The sequence below is a fragment of the Lissotriton vulgaris genome, chromosome 6, assembly GCF_964263255.1.
Source record: "Lissotriton vulgaris chromosome 6, aLisVul1.2, whole genome shotgun sequence".
Classification (NCBI taxonomy): domain Eukaryota; kingdom Metazoa; phylum Chordata; class Amphibia; order Caudata; family Salamandridae; genus Lissotriton; species Lissotriton vulgaris.
Genome location: NC_141694.1, coordinates 1,264,547,282 through 1,264,568,619, shown reverse-complemented (window position 1 = coordinate 1,264,568,619; position 21,338 = coordinate 1,264,547,282). Strand labels below are relative to the sequence as shown.

Below are 21,338 nucleotides of genomic sequence, written 5' to 3'. Positions count from 1 at the left end.
GCAGAATGCAGATTTAACTGTAAGGCGCCCCCGTCTCCCAAATACAAACATACCTAAATAAAGAAAGTATTTAACCTACCGTGCAAAGGGTGTCTGCCACATAGAATTGAAAATTCATTCGAAGGTAGTTACATTAAAATATATATATATATTTCTATTGTAGAGACCACTAACAATGCCTATGTTCGGTATATTCCTGTGAATTCTTCTTTGTATTTAGGCAGAGTTTATTTTTGGGTCCCTTGCAAACCTGTGGGCAACTCCAAGTTATTGATCCAAGCATTTAGACTTCCATGTAGCTCGAACCTGGCAACAGGTTTACACAGAAAGGGAAAGCAGGGGCACTGTGCCACCATCTCTAGTATTGAGAGCCAAACACGAATCTTTGCACCCTGACTCCATTTTTTATATGGACTGTTGTGCCAGCCCAGCAGACATATTTTGGAATATGTATATTTTTAATGAAGGTTAAAGTCACACATTAAGTTGCTTAAAAATGAAATCAATCACTGACCAGTATTAACTTGCTGTTCGCGCACCATCTTTCAAAAATTGGGTTTCGATAGTATTGCCATTTGGTTGCGTTCTGTGATTTACTGGAATGGTGACTTTGGTATCCAAGTTCTTATCCTGAAGTCTGCAAGAGTTGTTTGCATCTTTAGTGTCTTGAATAACTATGATTTTTTAATAAATCTTAAACCGCTGCACTTTGTGCACACACTAAAATGCTAATGTATGGTTAAATGAATGTGAAAACATAGCAGTTATAAAATGTTAACCGAATGAAGCATGCATCTTGCTAAAGATCAGCAAAAGAATACTCAATACTAACAAAAGTAAACAAAAAATCTCATTAGGCAGTCTCAGTATGCAGGGTGTAATTTATTAGGGAGTTGCCTCAAACTTATTCCTGGCCTGTGTAGATTACGTTAGCTTGCGAGTCCATCTTAAACTGCCTAGAGGCCTGTTTGTGCAGAGGAATTTCCTAATGTAATTTACTGTATGCGACATCAACAAGCAGATTTGTTGTAAATAAATGAATCCCCAGATAGAGGGATTTCAGGTGACGACCAGCTGGAAATTAGTAGCATATGGATCTGGTCTTGAAAGTAAAAGCTTCTTTACCTAATGTCTGACGAGTGAATGAACACATCTTTCCATGGACTTTGTTATACTCTGACTCGGCTATGCAAGACTGATTCAGCGGAATGCGGTAAATAGTTCGACAAAATGGCAGATTATTTTCATCATTGTTGGTCTCGTCTCACAATTTGTAACTAAATTAATCTCAAGCGACTGCATTTCACACAAGCTTTCAAATGACGAGCTAAAATATGGAAAGATTATCTGGTTCTCAGTTTAAAGAAGCACATGTAATTTAACCTTCATTGATGTTTGAAAGACTATGGTCTTGTTGTTGCGGTCTCATGAATATATAGACTACTTTGCGCTCTGGATGGATGTTAAAATAGCCCAACATATTAGTATTTCATTTAACCGGTTTCAATAATAAGAAAGGCAAAATCTCCAGATTTTAACCCGTGCACTCTTGTTGCGCAAATTTGTTAGCTTTCTGCTGTGGCCATGCAAAAGGCTACTTCTGCTTTCCAATCAACAGTTGAACCTTATCCCAATTACCTCTATCGTCTGCGCACCCGAGATAGGAACTGTGCTCTTTACTAATGCTTAAGGATAGGGTAGGGGAAACATAAATATGGAATATAATAGATACAGTATAAAGATAAGTTAATGGAAATACGTTCGCCTCTCAGTATGAAAAGAATCAATGTTTTATCACAGGCCGAGGGTTTGTTTATCTTCAAACAAAAGTGCAGAGGTGCGGTTTTTTTCCACCATGGAATGTGGGCACCGTTAACACTTTTAAATAAAGATGTCGGGGCATATTATCAAGCCTGTGCGCTAAAATTATCGCCGCTTTATCGGCCGAAAACGGCCGATAAAGCGGCGATAATGGGCTTGATAATATGCTCTGTGGAATTCCAATCGAAGCCCATGTTAGATGTCTTCACATCTAACATGTGCTTCGATTGGAATTCCATAGAGCATATTATCAAGCCCATTATCGCCGCTTTATCGGCCGTTTTCGGCCGATAAAGCGGCGATAATTTTAGCGCACAGGCTTGATAATATGCCCCGTCGTCTTTTTGTCTTTTTCTGTGACCTGGTGCGTCATCCGGGGAAACCTCCAGGTAGCTGTGTGTCAAGTGCTCCAGTGTGCTGCTAGGAGTGTCCTAATCTAAATAGATTTTGGGATTTGGGTGACCAGACCAGATGGCTCTATATCAGCCGGATAGCACTTTTTTTTCATTAAAGGGCATTATTAAAGATACTGTGAATAAAAAGCCAAAAGTTGTTCAATCAGATGGAGAAGCAGTTGTATTATTATTAGTGAAAGAGTGGATATGGGTGTTGGTTAGGAGGGTTGGCGATGGACAGGCCGGCCTGGGGGTCGCCAAGGACGGGGTTAGATATTTTTTCTGCTGGTATTAATGTACTTTGGAAGAGGTCCGGTAATGGCTGAGTAAAGTTGGTACGTGTCTGCTGGGTGTTGACATTAGGGCCCTTGTTGAGATGTATGTAACATCTGATATTGACTGGCAAAATACGCATTTCTGAACTACTAGCGCCGGGAAACCCCTTGGTGGGTAGCTGTAGCGCTATACAAATTAAATAAATAAATAAATAAAATGTATGATGCTGTTTGACATGAAGTGCTAGTAGGGATAATATCGGTGTGGAGGTTTTGTATTTACTCGGGGAAGTGAGGGTCATCCTAAAACGCCCCTCATATGTTGACAAAACTTTGGTCGGAAAGTGCCTGGTACTAAAGTTGTTGTCATGGACAGTGAAGTCTTATAGTGCCTCTGAAAGGGGGTTTAGTCATTGAATATCCCTGACTTGGGGCGAGGGGTCAGTTAAGATAAATCACTGGCAATGAGGGCACTTGAGGTTGCAGCGGATTTCCATGATCATTGTTGCTTCCAGTGGTGGCTGTCCTGTTAATGCTCTTACTGTCAGTGATCGTTGTGTGGGCAGTGATTTGTGTAGATTTCCCAAACAATGCATGGCTGTGATGTTGCTAGCCGTGAGTGCTGATAGCTGGTGATTCTGCAGGTAAGGTTTGAACCATTGTGTTGCTGGAGTTGGAGGTCTAATGCGTTTGTTCTATTTGGAGACTACACAGATTTTACTGATCAAATGGCATATTAAGTACATTTTGTTTCACCTTAACACTATCAACTGTGTGGAAAGACATGTGTGATAGTCGCATGCGTTCTAATGGTAAAGGTAAGGCATGGTTCCCAATGCTTTGTGAAGGCTGTTTCCCAACTGCTGTGCAACTTCTTCTACTCTTAGAGCTGAGATTTCCATGAAAGTCTTATAGTCTGAATTCAGCACCTGAGCATAATAGGACGGAATGTATGAAGCTCTGTGGTTATACTGAATAAGCAGCTACCTATGTTATGCCATCTATTAATGTAATAACTGCACTTTCACAATTGCTTTATTAACCTTCCTGCTTTCTCAAATTTGCTTGAAAATGCACAATTTTTCTTCTTTTTTGGGGTTCGGGCTCGCGAGCTGTGCTCGCGAGCTACGGTGCTGTATGCAAATCACTTTGCGCCCCACCACTTTCAAATGTCACCCACCACCCCTGCAAGCTGGAACCTTGGAATTCATGGATACGTGAGGTATTAATAGGGGAGTCAATTCTGGGTCCGATTCCACTGTAATTCTAATATTCTCCCATACATTCCAGGAGGAATATGCACAAGTCCCTGATGTTCCCATGAATCTCAATAGGGCCAGTGAATCCTGTTGCCAGCCTCATCAGAGATTCAGAGAAATTTGTAATGAAACCTAAAGAGGCACCTAACATGCAGAAACGCTGTTCCTGCTGGTGCGTTCCACACCTGTGCTCCGGAGGCGGAATGCGGCTGGGGCATTTCCTGAAATTACCAGCAGCTCATGCGGTAATTTTTAGAGATGTCTGGAAAGGTGCAAAGTGTCTGTAATAGACTCCAGGGAGCTTAACAAGTATTTTCAAAGGGGTAGTATGTACGCACCACTTCAATCAGCTAATCATTCACATTTAAAGATTTTCAACACGCCACAGTTTCAGACAACTGCTGCTAAGCACTCTCCAGGCCCATGTGAGATTTCTGCAGTTAGAGTGAATCAGGATCGGCCATGATGTAGCCTTAAGTAGGTTAAATATATTCACAGACCCACGATGGGCAAGCAGACTAACCTTCGGAGGTCCAAGGGATGACACGACCCAGTCTTGTAATCTTTGCCCAAGCCTGAGGGCTATTCAGGCCAGTTCGAATGGAAACTAAATGGCCCCTAATCTAAGGTCAAGGGCACTGAGACGTACAGGGTGGGGTCGAATAGTACAGCACCCGTCTACCACTTACAGAACCGTTGTGCTGATGTGGTCAGCAGACTAGGGAAAGGAGTAGGGGTAAACATAACATGCTGCTTAGATGTCTCCCATTGTGCAAGATCACAGGACATTGCCCGTGAATGGGGTGAGGGTGGTGCTGAGATCATGGGAGCATGACTCTCCAAAGTGGAGGGGCCTTTTGACCAACTTCAAGACACCGATGTGGGGTAGTATCCGCAGGATCCCTTAAGAAAAGACTCTGTTTGCGAAAGACAAAATGGAGTCTCTTTGTTTTGGTTGTCATTCGCCCTGGAGTCACCCTTGCTTAGTGTGCTTATGGAGAACCTAACCTTGAAGAACGCTCAGAACCAGTGCACAACAGCGACACCTAATGTAAGTAGGCACGTTAATAAAGGGAACGTGCCCCAGTGCAATACACGTTACAATTTTGAATACAGATTCTACCTGGCAATTGCTGCCATAAGGAATCATGTTGGGAGTCCCTGCTTCTTTTCCATATTATCATTTGCGTTGAAAACGAGCATACGTACTGAAGTAGTTTAAAAGAATTGATCGGGGGCCTAATTATTTGACAGCTCCTCTGTCGACAAAGCAACTCGCCTCAAGTCTACTACTAAATCCATTAAGGTCGTTTTCTATCCGGCCAATAACACAATAGTTGTGGAAGTGCTTTGTCGTGTTGAAAGTTAGCAATTGGTGCACCGGTGTCACCACAAATTTACACAAAATCATCCTAGTGCATATTTACATAAGTTTCACTGGCATTTGCACCAACATCAGTACCATGCAAAATACTACCTTTGTGGTGGTCAGTCGGGGGAAATGCACCTATCACATGGTGCAAATGTCGTTCAAAATTCCACTGGTCAAATCATTGTAATCTGGAAATGTCAATGGAAACTTTCTCCAGCACAGGTGCAATCTATGCAGTGCAGAATGTGGATGCTATTTTGTATCAACCAAAGGAGAACCTCTTCAAAACATAGATGAGAGCGTGGGTGTGTTTTTAGTCAGTGTGGGCATGTAGAAATTCCAGGTAAAACTCGACAGACACTTGACATTACCCGACTGTAAGCACTTGTATCCAACTATTTACTACTGAATAAATTGACAGAACTGCTACATAAAGGGGTCATCTCGCTAATATCCAAAAAAATGTTTAATAACTCCCCAGACATCCTGAAAAAGCTTAAGACTAAATGGAAAGCTGAGGTGGGAGACTTTGAATGGGTGAACGAGCCACGGCTGAGATTCCTATTCAAACAAGATTTAGACTAATCCAACTGCGTATCCTGCACCGATCATACTAATCACGCACAACTTTGCATACCATGGGCAGATGTGTTACATTCCTTCATACTCTATGGTCCATTTCATAGAAACGACCCTACTGGTCAGCACTTCGGGAATTATGAGCGAGGTCCTGGGCAAAGAGGTCCCTGAAACGGCTAAATGCTGTATCCTGTATATTTGGAAGGATGACCCCCCGCCCAGATATGGTAAGATCTGTTTGTCCCTAGGTCTGGGGGTGGCCAAGGGGAACATTGCTCAACTGTGGGGAGTGAGAAGTGCACCAGTGGTAAAAGTTTGGGAGAAAGACATGGATTGGTGCATGTTAGCAGAAAAAAACAATATAAAATGGCAGAGGATGCCCTCGCAAATGGGAAAAAATCTGGTCCCTGTGCCGAGAATTCTGAGGTATTGCTGAATAACCATTGGTGGGAATTGTATGCTGCTTGTATGTGATTTGATCCCAGTTATTGTCTCGATGATTTGCTTTGACTATGCCTCATTGACCAGTTTGGTTGTGCACTGCCCTAAGCGTACCATTGGTTTGTACTGTACTGCCTTTTAATGTTTATAAACTCAATAAAAATATTGTAAAAAAAGGTTGCTGCAAAATCAACAGGCATCCGCAGCCACCAATTATTTTAGCAAAAGGTACCAAACTTGGCAAAGGGGCTTGAGTGGTTGTCCTTGCTCTCAGATAGAGTATCACTCTACACAAAGGAACTTCTTTATACACCTTCAGGACTCAGTCTGGTCAATACCTTGTTTATTGGAAATTCTTTGTAACTTTGGAAGACACTGAGGACTAACAATTAATTTGGGTGAGTCTATGGTGTTCTCTTAAAGATGACCGAATCCAACTTGCAATTTGCCACAGGGTTTTTGGAGGCACACGAGGCGTTTGGTGTCAGGAGGTCTACATTGCACCTAACAGATCTATAGTGTGGCAGCAAAAACCAGTTTCCTAGCTAGACAAACTACAAACTGATATGAACTATTTGTCTTTCCTTCCTCTGTCTCATATGGGCTGGGCAGCCATTTTTAAAATAGTATCCCTGGCCTGTATCTTGTATCAGATAGAAAACTACCTGTCTGAGACCTCCAGGGTATATTCTTCTCACATTAATACCATGCCGAAGGGCTTTCTTTGACAAACTAGAAGTCCTAATATTTCCATGGGTAAATACCATAAATCTCTGTCTTTAAATTGGGATTGGGGCTGCTTATATAAAAGTATTGCTATTGTGCGTCACATCTAATTATAATTAACAAATTGCTAAATTATGCATGCCTCGACGTGGCCTACACAATAGAAAAGTGGTGTATGGGAGAGAGGAGTCCCCTTCACTATGTATATGGTAGGAAGTATTACCTAAACCCTCCTTCTAAAGCTGCCACAGTGCTGAAACTGTGTCTGGATACCCCGCGGGATATGAGCTGGTTTCGTAGCCTCAAGCGTAAAACTCCACTATGGTTCAAAACATGGCTTGTTCGGTGTAGCATCTCAATATTCCCTCATGTGGTTATGCAACCCTGTGTATTTTCAGAGATAGTTCTAATTTGGTCTGGATCTTTTTGGCTGGGAGCCTAGGAGGTTCAGTTGCACTGGATTATCCTAGGGTCCAGATGTGTTGATGTGCTGCTCAAAAAAATCCTTTTGGAAACGCACTTGTGGAGAGTTTAATCTTAACATTGGTAACGAGTGAGGAAACGCCCTTGCCAACCGCAACCATCAGCACAGGAGCAGTATGTTTCTTGTACCCAGCAGAGTAAATACGTTCTACATGAGGAATACTATGTCAAAGAAGCCGTGAAGCAGATTGCGTTGACGGAGGACCTGCCCGGTGGACTGTGCATATCCTATATGCCTGCGGTTGGCAAAATCGAATGGTGAATATGTGTTTTTTTTTTTTGGGCAGTACAGACAACTGGTGGTTGTGAGGGCCAATGGCAACAGCGCTCCGAATTAAAAAAACAAAACCTGCCCGAGCCGCATTCTTCTATGAAGCCGGTGTTTGACGGATCGCAGAATGCTGCTGTTTCTTGTGTTAGGTGAGTGCCTCGGTAAGCTATGCAACGTGCTTAGCATATCCGTCACGCACAGCACAGACGTAGAAGGTGGTGTGGCAGCCATTTTTGAAAGAAAAACACTTCCTGATTTCCACCAAAGCAATGCCAGTACACGCATAGCATAATTGGAAGCTAAATGCATGTACATCCAGCGATAGGCATTACAAAAGACATTAGGAGCAATTAATTCGATTGTATACAAGTAGGTTAATTCATAACTGGGTAAATTCTGTTTGGATGACCACAGATCAGTGTATGGTGTTAAACTCTTATTCATCAGTAGCACTTTACTTCTCACAGCATATCGATCATTTGTACTTAATCACTACATAATAATCGCCTGTGTGTTGGTTAAGTATCAGTAAGCAACATGCAGTTTGACCAACCTGCAAAAGTTTTACAAAATTAGGGGGAACCCTCAATTTCGTGGACAAGGTGGAAAGAATTTCTTAGGTACAAGAGGGCTATAGATGGAGAGTGCATGGGGGCGAGGAGAGGAAGAAAAGTATTTTCTTACATTATTTGGGGTCAGAAGGCCAGTTCGTGTTCAGAGTTTTGCCACAAATTGTAGTTACAGAAGGGGATGAGGATCCTAATGTCTATAAGGAGGCCATGTCGAGGATAGAACAAAGATTCCAGCCTACCACAAACATTGCAATTAATACATTCAAGTTCTATAGCAGGGCACAGAATCAAAATGAATCTTTTGATCTATTGGAGGCTATATCTACTGCGAAGGCTTTGGAACAATCCGAGAAGTGGATGCATACTGTGAGAAACGTCAACTACAAAGCAGCAAACGTGGAGGAAGTGTACGCAGTTAGGAGCATGGAGGAACAATGTACTGAACTATTACATTTGGGGTCTAATATGTCTTGGATGAGCAACAATTGCGGTATAAAGAGATTTGACAGGCCTGATCAATTTGGCACATGTTATAGATTGAATAGTAGAACACACATGGCGACATATGGAGGAAGCCATGTGGTTAATAAGAAGTGTAGCAAGTGTGGCAGAATAGGTAATTTTGCCAGTGTGTGCATAGATCAGAAGAAAGGGTTGATTCAAGCCAGGGCCGGACTGGCCGTTGCGGGCACCGGGCAATCCCCCGGTGCGCCGCAAGGGTAGGGAACGGTTTTTGGGCCCCTGGGGGCCGTTTTTGTTACAGGGCCATTTATGCAGCATAGCTGCAAAATCGGCCCTGTAACAAAATCGTCCGAAAACCGGCCCGGCACAGAGCTCGGTCGAATCCCCAACCCCCCAGGGGGCAGCCGAGCACTTTGCCGGGGCCGGTTTTGGTTCTCAGTCTGGCCCTGATTCAAGCACGTGGGAAAGTGTCTTGCACCATCGAGAGGTGCAACAGCAAGCAGGTGTGTGAGTGTGGTATCTCGGGTGAGAGCAAAAAAGGTATTGTGTTAGCCATAATACACAGTGTGACAAATTCATGTGAGTTCGAAGGGGAGTTGATCAAGAAAGCTCCCATGTGCATGGTGGAGGTGGCTGGTGTAGAGCTGGAGCTCATGGCAGACACAGGATCCCCATGCACCATAATTTCCAGGGAAAATTATAGAGACAAATTAAGTGGTGCATGTAAGTATGAACAGATATAACCACCTGACGTTGTGGCTGAAAGCTTCAACAGTTCCAAAATTGATATGGATGGGTACTTACATTTTTTGTTATGCTTTAAGGGAAGAGTTAAGCAGATCAAACTATATATTGCTGTTAAAGGGGTGAATGTTTTGAGATGGAGAGACCAATGGAAGTTAGAAATCTTTTTAAATCCCCGCTCGAAGGAACATGTTTTATTAGATGAGAGTGAGTGGTCCAAAGAGGTGGCAGTCATAGAGAATGGTTACAGGGAGACTTATATTAAGGAACAATTTACAGAAAAACTTGGTAGGTTAAAGAACTACACTCACAAGATTAAGCTCAAAAGTAACACTGTTCCTGTCAAGCAGAAATTGCAAGGAGTACCCATCAATGTTTGGGAAGAACTTAGAGATATGCTCAATATGTTAGTTAGTGAGGGCATTATAGAAACCATTGAATCTGCTGAATAGGTGAAACCCATTGTTTTGGTCCGTAAACACGACAAAAAGTTGAGGTTGTGTGTAGACTTAAGAGCGTTAAATGCTGGCATAGTCAGAGATTGTCACCTCTTTTGCCTAATATAAATGAGGATATGTCTATGTTGGAGGGTGCCAAGATATTCTCCACAACTTGATTTGAGGTCGGCTTACCACCAGATTGAGTTGTCTGAAGACTAAACAATTAACAGCATTCATTACACCACAAGGTTTCTAACAATATACTAGAATGACATTTCGGTTAGCATCTGCTGCTTCAGTATTACAGAGGGTGATGTTTCATATATTCAGAGATGCTGACAAATTTGTTAAGTGCTTCCAGGACGACATATTGAACTTTTCACCCAATAAGGAAGAACACATGAAGCACTTAGTGGAAGTGTGCGACAGAATGGCAAAAAATGGGCTGCCGCTAAAAGCTCATAAATGTTAGGTGTTTAAGGAATCAGTTGAATACTTATGGCACACCTTGTCGGGGAATGGAGTGGTTCCGTAGCAAGTTAATCTAGAGGCTACTGTGAATGCTCCTGCTCCCACAAATAAGGAACAATTATTATCGTTTGGTGGCATGTGTGAGTACTATAGTAAGTTTGTCAGTAATTCTGCAACCAAAATCGAACCGTTAGGAAAATTGCTGTGACATAACACAATGTATGAGTGGCAGGATGAACAACAGAATGGATTTGTGGCAATCAAAGATGGAATTGTTTGAGCCCCCACTTTAAAACCTTTTTGCATTAACAAGGGATGTATAATCATGGTTGATGAAATCCTGTATGGTATTGGTGGAGTATTGTCACAGAGATGTGGCAAGGAGGAATGGAATGTAGCGTTTGCTTCATGCACACTAAATTAATCTGAGCCCAAGTATGCAGTAATCGAAAAGGAATTTCTGGTTTGTGTATGGGCAATCAAACATTACTGAAACTATGTGTGGGGCAGCAAATTTATTCTTAGAACCGATAAGAAGCCCCTTGTGAACATTTTATCTCCAGGTGGTGGATGGAACTTGACAGTGTGCATTGCAAGACTCACATCTAAACTTCAGCAATAATGTTTTAAAACCGAGTTTGTAACAGGGAAAAGTAATGTGATGGCTGATTTCCTTTCACGTCATCCATGTCAACAAGTTGAGTTGGAGGTATTGGATGACTGCGATGTGGGTACAGTTGCCTCAAGAGCTAAAGGGTCATGCTATGTTAGACAACCTCACAGAAGGTTGCTTGATTTTGTAAATTAAGTTGGGTTACTTTTCCCTTCTGTTTCTTTTCCCTCCATTCTCTTTTGGTACATAGTGTTTCTCCTTTGTTTTTCATTTATATAAGGGTGGTATGTAACATCCTCGCATGCTCCATGGCACGCGCTAGCGTCTCAGCAATCCCTCATGTGGCCATGCAACCCTGTGTATTTTCAGAGATAGTTCCAATTCGATTCTGGAACTCTTTGGCTGGGAGCCAAGGAGGTTCAGTTGCACTAGATTATCCCAGGGTCCAGTTGTGTTGCTCAAATAAAACGTTTTGGAAACCTACTTGTGGAGAGTCTAATCTTAACAGTCAGGTACACTTATTGCAGGGGTTCAGGGGATAGGACCTTATTGGAGTGTCAAAACTTGGGGATGTTATGTTTGGAAATAATCTGCGCTCATTTGAAAACCTACTGGGAAACTAAGACATACACAGAGGCTAGTTTTTCATTAGCTATTTGCTGCTGTGATACACACTTCTCCCCATGTTAAAGATCTTTCAGGTTTGACTGATTTTACCTTTGTGAGAAACTGGGTTGTTATATGAGGGGGGGAGGGGGTGATCTCTTCTCAAGCAACAATCAAACTCCTTGTCAGAGTGAACCACTAAATTAACCTGTGCTTAACCAACTAGTAGCTTTGCACAAAAGCAGTCAGGTTTAACTTAGAGGCAATATGTAAGGTATTAATGCAGCACTTAAACAGTAATAAAGTGAAAACCGACCCAAGAAAAATCCTACACCAATTTGGAAAAATTGTGTGGAATTTGATAAATTATTTGACATCAAAAAGACAAAACTTCAATCAGTAAAAGTGGAGAAATACAGTTTGAAAGTTTTTACAGTAAGAATAGCACCTAAAATCACAAAGTGCCAATTGTGATTATCTGGTTGTGTCAGACCGAGACAAAGTTAGAAGTTCAGGCTGACCACAATTAAGCGCGGGCCCAATATAGGCACTAAGGGCCATATGTAGGAGGCCAAATACCAGTCGGTAACGGCCGATTTCGGCCGTTACCGACTGGTATTTGGAGTTTCAGATGTAGGGGGCCAAAATATTTCCGAATCTGTAAATTTACTGAATCTGTAATTTTACCGATTCTGTAAATTACCGAATCGGTAAATACCGATTCGGTAATTACCGAATGTTACCGATTCGGTAAGTATTTCGGTAAAAATACCTACATAGCATTTACCGATTTGTGAATACCGAATCGGTAAAATTCGGTATTTACGAATCGGTAAATGCCATTTACCTACATATGGACCGTAGTTAGTACCAGCGATGATTGTCTCTTATGTCCTTAATGCGGAGTACTGCATCACACTGCGTCCCACTGCATTGATGCAGAGGAGGAGCTGTCAGGGCTGCAACATGGGGTCCTGCATCAAGTTGTGCTTTGTTGGTTCTGATGAGGCTGCTGATAAGGGGCTGCGAGGTGCTGTGATGTGAGGTTCTGCGTCGCGCTTCATTGAGTTGCTTCGTGTTGCATCGATTCTGAGAGAACCCACACTTGGGCCATGAAGAATAGACTCTGGTGATGGCCAAGGGTCCAAGACTTTGGGGAGCCCTCTTGGGGACCAGAACTAACTTCTGTATAGGCTTGCAGCAGGGCACAGGCAGGTCCAGTTGAGTCGGGCAGATGGGTGGATGTAGAACAGGTCTCTGGCGTTCACTATGTACCTGCATCTAACAACAGGACTGTCAGCAGCCGTTGGGGTCACCCTGGTGATCCTGGGTTCAAGAAGCAGGCCCAGCCATCCTTCTTCAGGGAGATGTGCAGTCCTTGCATTAGCAAGGCGGCAGAACAGTCGTTCTTCTGAGTCTTCTACTGGTTGAGAAGTGATCTGAATATTGGGTCTGAGGATTCTACTTTTATACCTGGCACTAGCTTTAAAATTAGAGAAGATTCTAGAGTTTTCCCCCATAGAGATGTTTGGAATTTCTTGCCTCCCTGCCCTGGTCCCAGTCTGTCTGCAGTCGCAATAGGCTACTCTGAAGTTCTCTGTGTTTGAGCTGAGGCAGTGAAGTGTGACAGGTAATAGCTCCACCCCTCTCAGGAAGTCAGTATGGCCCATCCTGCCAACACGCAGGCCTTCTACTGTGATGCTGTCTGAGATGGATACACAAAAGGCCAACTGCGAACTACAAACTACAAATATAGTCATTCCACAGAATGCACCTGAAACAGCCACACCATCGTTCACTTCACCATCACAGAATTACCGGGCACTGTCACCAGGCCTCCCTACTCCTCCTTCCACAGCTGGAAAAAAGTGACAGATCCAATGGACACACCCCCTTAACACCACCAAGCCCGACTCTGCAACCAACCTAGATCAGGCTGTCAAGAACTTGACCACCTGGATCACCAACTGGGCTGACCGAGTCACCCCATCAAACCAGGCAAGATCTGCACCCACCAACCAAGCCAGCTGGTACTCACAGAACTACTCAGGACAATGACACACAGCTACAAACAACTGGAGAGAAGATGGCCCACCAACAGAGATACCATAGACTGAGCCCCCTTCAGGTCAACCCTCAACAAATACCACAACTCCTCAAAGACGCAAAAAAGGCGCCCTAGCAAACTACATCGAAGCATGCGGCAAACACACCAAGGAACTCTTCAGCATCATCAGAGAGTTCTCCTGCCCAACGGCCACTGAGAACACAATCTCCCCTTCACAGGAACTCTGCGACAATCTAGCAAACCATCTCTGCAACAAGCTATACGCAACTACAGGAACTTTGAACGTCAAGCTACCAACCTCTACAGCCTCCACACTTTTGACTGAGCCCAACAACCTAGCTCCTGTATACCGTCATGGGTGAACAGCCGCGCTGTACAAATACATATTGATTGATTGATACCTAATCACGGAACCCAGAAAACAGGCTGCAGGCACCAAATGGTTAGGACATGACAATGCCAACTTTCTTAAAGTGACATTTTAAGAAGTGTGACTTAAAATCCCACTTTACCATTAAAGAGGGTTTAAAATTATAATTCCTCAGAAACCAAACATGATATTCCTACCTGTTTCCACACAAAAGTGATCATTTATTAAATGTAATAAGGTAACCCAATGTTATCCTATGGAAAGGTAGGCACTGCAATAATGAAGAACAAATTTTAGAGATTTTCACTACCAGGACATGTAAAACTTAGACATACATGTCCAACATTGCAGTCTGCCCTATGGGCTGTTTAGGTCCTACCATGCGCTGACTTATATGTATTAAAAAAGAAGGTTTAGTCCTGGCAAAAGGTTTGCTATGCCAGGCCGAAATGGCAGTTTAAAACTACACACAAATACTGCAATGGTGATACAATAATTGCTGCAGGCCCACAAGTAGCATTGAATGTACCATGTTCCATGTAGTACCACTTTGCTACGGGCTGATAAGAGAATGAACTGTGCCCTTTGAGTGTAACACAATTTTACCATGTTTAAAGGAGAGAGCACAGGCACTGTAGCACTGGTTAGCAGTAGTACAGTGCAGAGCCCGAAAGTTCAACAAAAAGGGGTCCTGAAAGCAGGGGGGGGGTGAAGGCAAAGAGTTTGGCAGACTCCCCCCCAGGGTGGCAGATCTAACAACCCAGCTAGAGGGAACTCTGTTGATAGGAGATATGGGTAAATGCGCGATTTATACCCTACATTGGCCCTTTGTCAAACACACAACAGCATCTTCTGATGAGCTGGAGGATGAGGAATGGCAGGAAGCCAGAATGGCAATTCGGTGTGGGGTCGCACACTACTCACACACCAGCGGGATCGCCCCTAAGGACTGTGGTAAATGTAGTTCGTGTTCTGCGATGCATCTTCTTTCGATTATCTGCTATCTTCGCTCTCTTCGCCATCCCTGTACATGTGTTTCGGGGTATTTACCCCTCATCAGCAGGGATTAGGCCATCTTCTGGGGTTGCCGGTGGCTGCCAAATATTACCAGGTTTAGTACCACTAAGGCGCGCAGGTGCGGGGTCCCAGGCTCGCAGCCAGCTGCTCGAGGGAGCTTTAACATTACAATTCGGGGTGGGGTCGCACACTACTCACACACCAGCCGGATCGCCCCTAAGGATTGTGGTAAATGTAGTTCGTGTTTCGCGATGCATCTTCTTTCGGTTATCTGCTATCTTCGCTCTCTTCGCCATCCCTGTACACGTGTTTCGGGGTATTTACCCCTCATCAGCAGGGATTAGGCCATCTTCTGGGGTTACCGGTGGCTGCCAAATATTACCAGGTTTAGTACCACTAAGGCGCGCAGGTGCGGGGTCCCAGGCTCGTCAGCCAGCTGCTCGAGGGAGCTTTAACATTACAATTCGGGGTGGGGTCGCACACTACTCACACACCAGCAGGATCGCCCCTAAGGACTGTGGTAAATGTAGTTCGTGTTCCGCGATGCATCTTCTTTCGATTATCTGCTATCTTTGCTCTCTTCGCCATCCCTGTACACGTGTTTCGGGGTATTCACCCCTCATCAGCAGGGATTAGGCCATCTTCTGGGGTTGCCGGTGGCTGCCAAATATTACCAGGTTTAGTACCACTAAGGCGCGCAGGTGCGGGGTCCCAGGCTCGTCAGCCAGCTGCTCGAGGGAGCTTTAACATTACAATTCGGGGTGGGGTCGCACACTACTCACACACCAGCGGGATCGCCCCTAAAGACTGTGGTAAATGTAGTTCGTGTTCCGCGATGCATCTTCTTTCGATTATCTGCTATCTTCGCTCTCTTCGCCATCCCTGTACACGTGTTTCGGGGTATTTACCCCTCATCAGCAGGGATTAGGCCATCTTCTGGGGTTGCCGGTGGCTGCCAAATATTACCAGGTTTAGTACCACTAAGGCGCGCAGAATGGTACTGAGGGAGCCTGCTGTGGCCACTCAGTTAAATATCATTCACTCAGATACCTTCACCAAATCTACCTTACGTAGTATCAATTATGGAGATGTTGAATGGTTTTGTCTCCTTGTTTACGTCATGGAGAGCAAAAGGCGGATCTTATTTACGTGATCAAGGAGTAACTCAAATCTATTAATTTCGGGGGTAGAATTTGTGTCGCATATTAAAGAAGGTTATGTGATAGATTATTAAGCACAGCCCCCAATTAGCATTATTACACATATGCTAACAGATATAAAACAGCTTTGATCAATCTTGGATTGATGTTGGCCAAAAGAGATATTGCTAAGTATTGGCAGCATAGAGACCCATTTAGCTCTGAAGAATAGGAGAATAGGATGGACTGCTGCATGGGCCTAGAAATCCCTATGTACAAAGCCAGGTGTTGCCCATATAAACATGTCAAGATATATGGAGACTGGATGGATAATTAGATTTATCTGCGGACTCCTCAGTGACTGCAGACTGGAAACAAGCAAAATGATGAAATGGGTTAATATGTGGGATTTTTTTAACATTAATTTTATCCTAAGGTCGCTTTGTTAACGGATGTAGTTTGAGCCATAAGATGATGTGCCTCTTGATGAAGTAATGAAGAAAATTCAATAACATTGTTTCATACTAAGAGGAGGTTCTAAGCTTCACAAAGGAGCAGAATTTGGCTGTAGTGGCCTGTATGTTTAGGAGGCAAGGGAGCAGATGGGACAAACACGTACACATACACACTCACAGCCATGAATTCACACGCCGGCACACACACATTCAAACACATCCATTCACAACACCCATTACCAAATATTCATACATACATACACGCACGCACACATCAAACATTATTTAAAAAATGAAAACACATACACTTACCTGCAGCTCTTCCTCGGGGTTCCAGGAGACTTGGGACTGCTGCCTTCCCTCATTGGCTGACCTAAGGTCAGCCAATGAGGAAAGGCAGCAGTCCCAACGTCATCACAAAGTGGGATAGGGTCAGTGAGACTGCTGACCCCACCCCCCTTAACGATGAAGTGTCACTGATTGATGCTCAACCCTGGGCACTACAGGGCTTACACTGAAGCACCCAGGTGTGTGGCAATCAGTGACGCTACCCCTCCTCACTGAGGTGAGGGCCTCAGGATCCTTTGCTGAGCTGAGGAGGTCACACCCACGGGAGATGTGACTTCCTCAGCCCTAGCAAAGTTCAGCTCAGGCAGACAGGAACCTGAGCATTTAGTGCATGGCTGGCTCCTGGCTGCCTGACCTGAAAATAAACAGTGTCTGTTAGGCTGACCTTTGTTCAGCCTGACAGACACTGTTCGTGAGGGGCAAAAGGTGGCGAGTGCATGGCCCCTCAGCCCAAATGTACCGGCTGCGGCTGGACTTTGGACAGCAATGGTCTTCCAGCTGAATTCTGTGTTTTTTATTAACTGCTGTATAATCTTGTAATGTCTTATACGAGCATGGTCACACTAAACACAATAAATAAATAACCAATGAACAATCCTGCGATTTCCCATATAATTGTAGGATTCTCGTTTTTCATATTAAACGGAAACCGAAACCTAAAAGAAGGAATTTCAGTAGCACTTATTAAAGGATCTACGCTTGGTTGACAATCAATGGCCTTCTCAAATTAGGGAGAAAATGACTGACTCATCATGGGAGGTGTGTAGGATTCGTGTAGACTAGAGAGACTGGCGCATGTAATAGACACACTGCAAATTAACTACACCCGGTCCACTTTTAAAGAAGGAAAATATATTCTGGCTGCTCTCACACCCATTAAGTGGTTAAGAGATAGTCTTCAAGTGGTAGGTACCAAACTGGCATTCTTTAGTAGCCTGCTTGAACAAACACCACTGGGGTGAGATTGATATCCACTGCTTTACAGACTTCTTTTCTTCTCATTGCATGCTGGTCACTGTAGCTGTTTGTTATCAACTCTAGAACTATTCTATTATTTTTGTTTGCATATTTTTTCAATTTACGTTTCATTTTTATTAGAGCTCCTAGGAGGCTCCTCTGGTCAACTTCATGAGGGACCTTCACAAGTATACAAAGGCCAACGTCAGGTTTTCACTGGACCTTAGGCTATCCAGGGATTTTAAAGTTGAGAAGGAGTGAGGCAGGGCTGTATTTTGGCCCCCTTCCTTTTTAATATGTATGTTAATGAGTTAGATACTTTTTTTGGTCAAAACTGGCGTTGATTTCCCTTATGTTGGGCGTAGGTTTTTGCCCGTCTTGTTTTACGCAGATGACGCCGTCCTCTTGGCAAGAACTGCCAGAGGACTGCAGTCCCTACTAAACACTTTTCGTAGTTTTATGGCGGACCCCGATCTAGCCATCAGTAATACCAAATCCTACGTTATGCAGGTAGGGACGCGTCCCAAGAAACAGTACTCGTTTCTGGTAAATGCAGAGAAGGTCCCCCTGACTACATCATTCTCCTACCTGGGAGTCTTATTTGATGACCAGTTAAAATGGGGTCCGATGGTACAAAGGAAAAGAGGGGAGACAATTCGGGCAAACTCTGCCATTTAAAACTTTGCGACAAAAATGAGCATACGCCCAGTTGCCGCACTGCTGAAGATTTATCAGGCAAAAAGTGTTGCTTTGGGTAGTTATGGCAGTGAATTATGGGGTTATGTATCAGCTGAAGGTATCGGGGTGGTCGAGAATAACTTCCTAAAACAGCTCCTGGGGGTACCCAAGGGAACTTCAAACTTAATAGTTCATGACGAAACTGGTTTACCCTTTATTGGTGGGCTGAAGTGCTGGTTAAATAACGACCTGGTCCTCAACCAACTGCTGTTAAAGGAAGTTTTTTCCTTGGACCATATGCTCGATATCCCATGGCTTAAATATTTAAAAGGCTGTTTTACTGAGCTGGGGCGTCCGGACCTTTTTTAAACCCAGATTCCATTGTTACCGCAGATGTGGAGATTGTAAAAAAATCTTTTTTATCAATGAAAAAATTAAATCGAGATGGTGTGGAATTGGCAAAACCTAGAATCCGCAAATTCGTGGTGCTCAAAACCACACCACTTATGGAGCCATATCTATTATGGCCCATAACAAGCCACGAGCGGTTTTTACCAACAAGGTTCCGGCTGGATTACTTTCATCCATTACTAGCCGTTCCGAGGGGATCCCATAGAGGCCAAGTGCTACCTCCCTGCGGCTGCGACAATATGTCTCCGCAGGACCTGGTGCACTTTCTATTTATTTGTTCCTTCTATAATGCTCCCCAGAGGTTCTTTTTGAAGCCCCTTTGAAATTTTTAAAATTTTAACCAGGTCCACCCCGCCCTTTGCCACTTACAAATGTTAAAACCTGAAAGCACCGTATACGTGATTGGGTTCCTGAAACAGCTCTAAAATCCAGAAACCGCAGGGAGATTTGACAGTCATATATATTCATGCCATTATATTTGTAGCCTATTTTATTTTTTATGCCTTTTTTAATGGAATTAATTTTACAAGGTCTGCGATTATGACCATGGTACATGTTTTAATTGTGTTTTATGTCTATTGTTGTAATGTCACTTTTATGTTTTTTTACTCGTGTAAAACCGAATGAAGTATCTATCTATCTATCTATCTATCTATCTATCTATCTATCTATCTATCTATCTATCTATCTATCTATCTATCTATCTATCTACCATAGGAGGAGGAGTGAGTTTGCTCCATTCTGACTTGTTTGCAGTTAAACGGCAAGTGTCCAAATCCTCCTTTGCTTTTCAGCACGGGATGGGGGATGTGTAAGTGTTTAAATACGTCTAGTACGTGCTGTAGTCCCCCACACTCAGCTTCCTGCAGATGACCTGTGGAGCTGCAGGAAACTAATCAAGCTTTTCGATGCAAATCCCTTCTCTTTGATGTATCAATCTACATTTTAATTCATACTTAATCAAGCTGAATGTTTTTAAGAAGTTGTTTTAAAAAAAGAACATTTTAATATTGTACCATACAAAGAGTGGCTTACACAAGTAGTAAAAACAGATTTTAACAAACCTTTTTTCGAGCCACAGAAGGTATGGTGGGCATTCACATTTAAGGGTGGTAAAGGCATGGCCAAACACATAGCGGGGAAATTTTTTCAACTCCGAATCGGTCATTAGACGGAAACCGAGGACAACATCGGACCAAAAGGGATATTTTTCTGCTGGAGGAGTCTGAAATATTTGCCACCTGAAAGACATTCATAGAAACATACACAGATGGGAATATCATTATTTATAGTCTCATTCCAAGTGTCAAACAAAAACTGAGCACACAAACTAGGGTAGTGTTACCACACAATATTTACTCCTGAATCTGAGTTCCCCACTGAGTAGTAATGGGATAGCACAAGCAGTAATTCTCTCTGCAACCGGTATTACAGAAAGGTATCCCCTTTGCCACACTGTTTTAGCTGGTCCCGCCCCCAAGTACTACATGGAGGAATTTGTTCAGGCAAAAAAAAGGAACATAACAGAATTTGTGCTAGCCCCATTACTGAAAATTGTGCACAGAATGTGTTTGCAGCCCATTTTCAGTTTGCTTGAGCTTGGTATGAGGTGGTTAATGTAAACAATAATTAGTATATTTAACCCCATTTCATAATAGAGTCACTGCATTTGTACTATCACGGTAGAGGTTTTATGCAATCCTATTAATGTTTTAGCCACAACCTTCCCTACCTGTCAAGGGTGTTCCAGTAAAACACAGTTCATTGGATTACACAAATCAGAAGTTCATTAAAGGGCACGTTCTCAAACCGAACCAGTGAAATTATGGATTTGTGCAAACCATGATGCAGAGCTTCAATTTAAACAACCAGAACATCTTCCAGGTGGAACTTAAGTGGACAATGTTGTGAGTTTGGTCTAGATGTGGGAATATAGTTGTTCCAAGAGGAGTGTCTGGGATTGCCCACTATAAGTCCTTTGAACAGCTTAAACATCTTAACTTTTTGGCTCTTCACTAACATTGGCTAATAATGACCGGCATAAAGTGAAAAAGAAGTAATTTTGAGGTAACTATGTGAGGTTGTAGTTTGTATAAGGTTGAGTTGAGAGTAGGCCTGGGCGAAGCACTACGCTACGCTCACGTAGTATGTGAAGTTTGCGCAACTTCGCACTACGCGAGCTGCACGTAGCACAGTACGAACACGCGTAGCATAGTGCAGCGGTCATTTTTTGCTTGCTCGCTGTCCTCAACCTCAAGTTGGCAACCGCGAGCAAGCAAAATGACATCCTGTCGAGACTTTTTCCTAGTTTGCAATCAGCAACATCAAGTTGCCAATCGCGAGCGTGGAAAATAAACCTCCCTGC

General features: G+C 43.3%; 1 protein-coding gene across 3 annotated transcripts in view; it reads right to left on the bottom strand.

The window, feature by feature from the left end:
* DDO (D-aspartate oxidase) overlaps positions 1 to 21,338 on the bottom strand; it is a 90,413-nt gene that overhangs the window by 7,267 nt on the left and 61,808 nt on the right. For all 3 annotated transcript variants that reach the window (XM_086927383.1, XM_086927384.1, XM_086927385.1), the window contains one exon: positions 20,038 to 20,214. In XM_086927383.1, the coding sequence (XP_086783509.1) occupies positions 20,038 to 20,214 (177 nt within the window). The remainder of the gene's footprint in view (positions 1 to 20,037; positions 20,215 to 21,338) is intronic.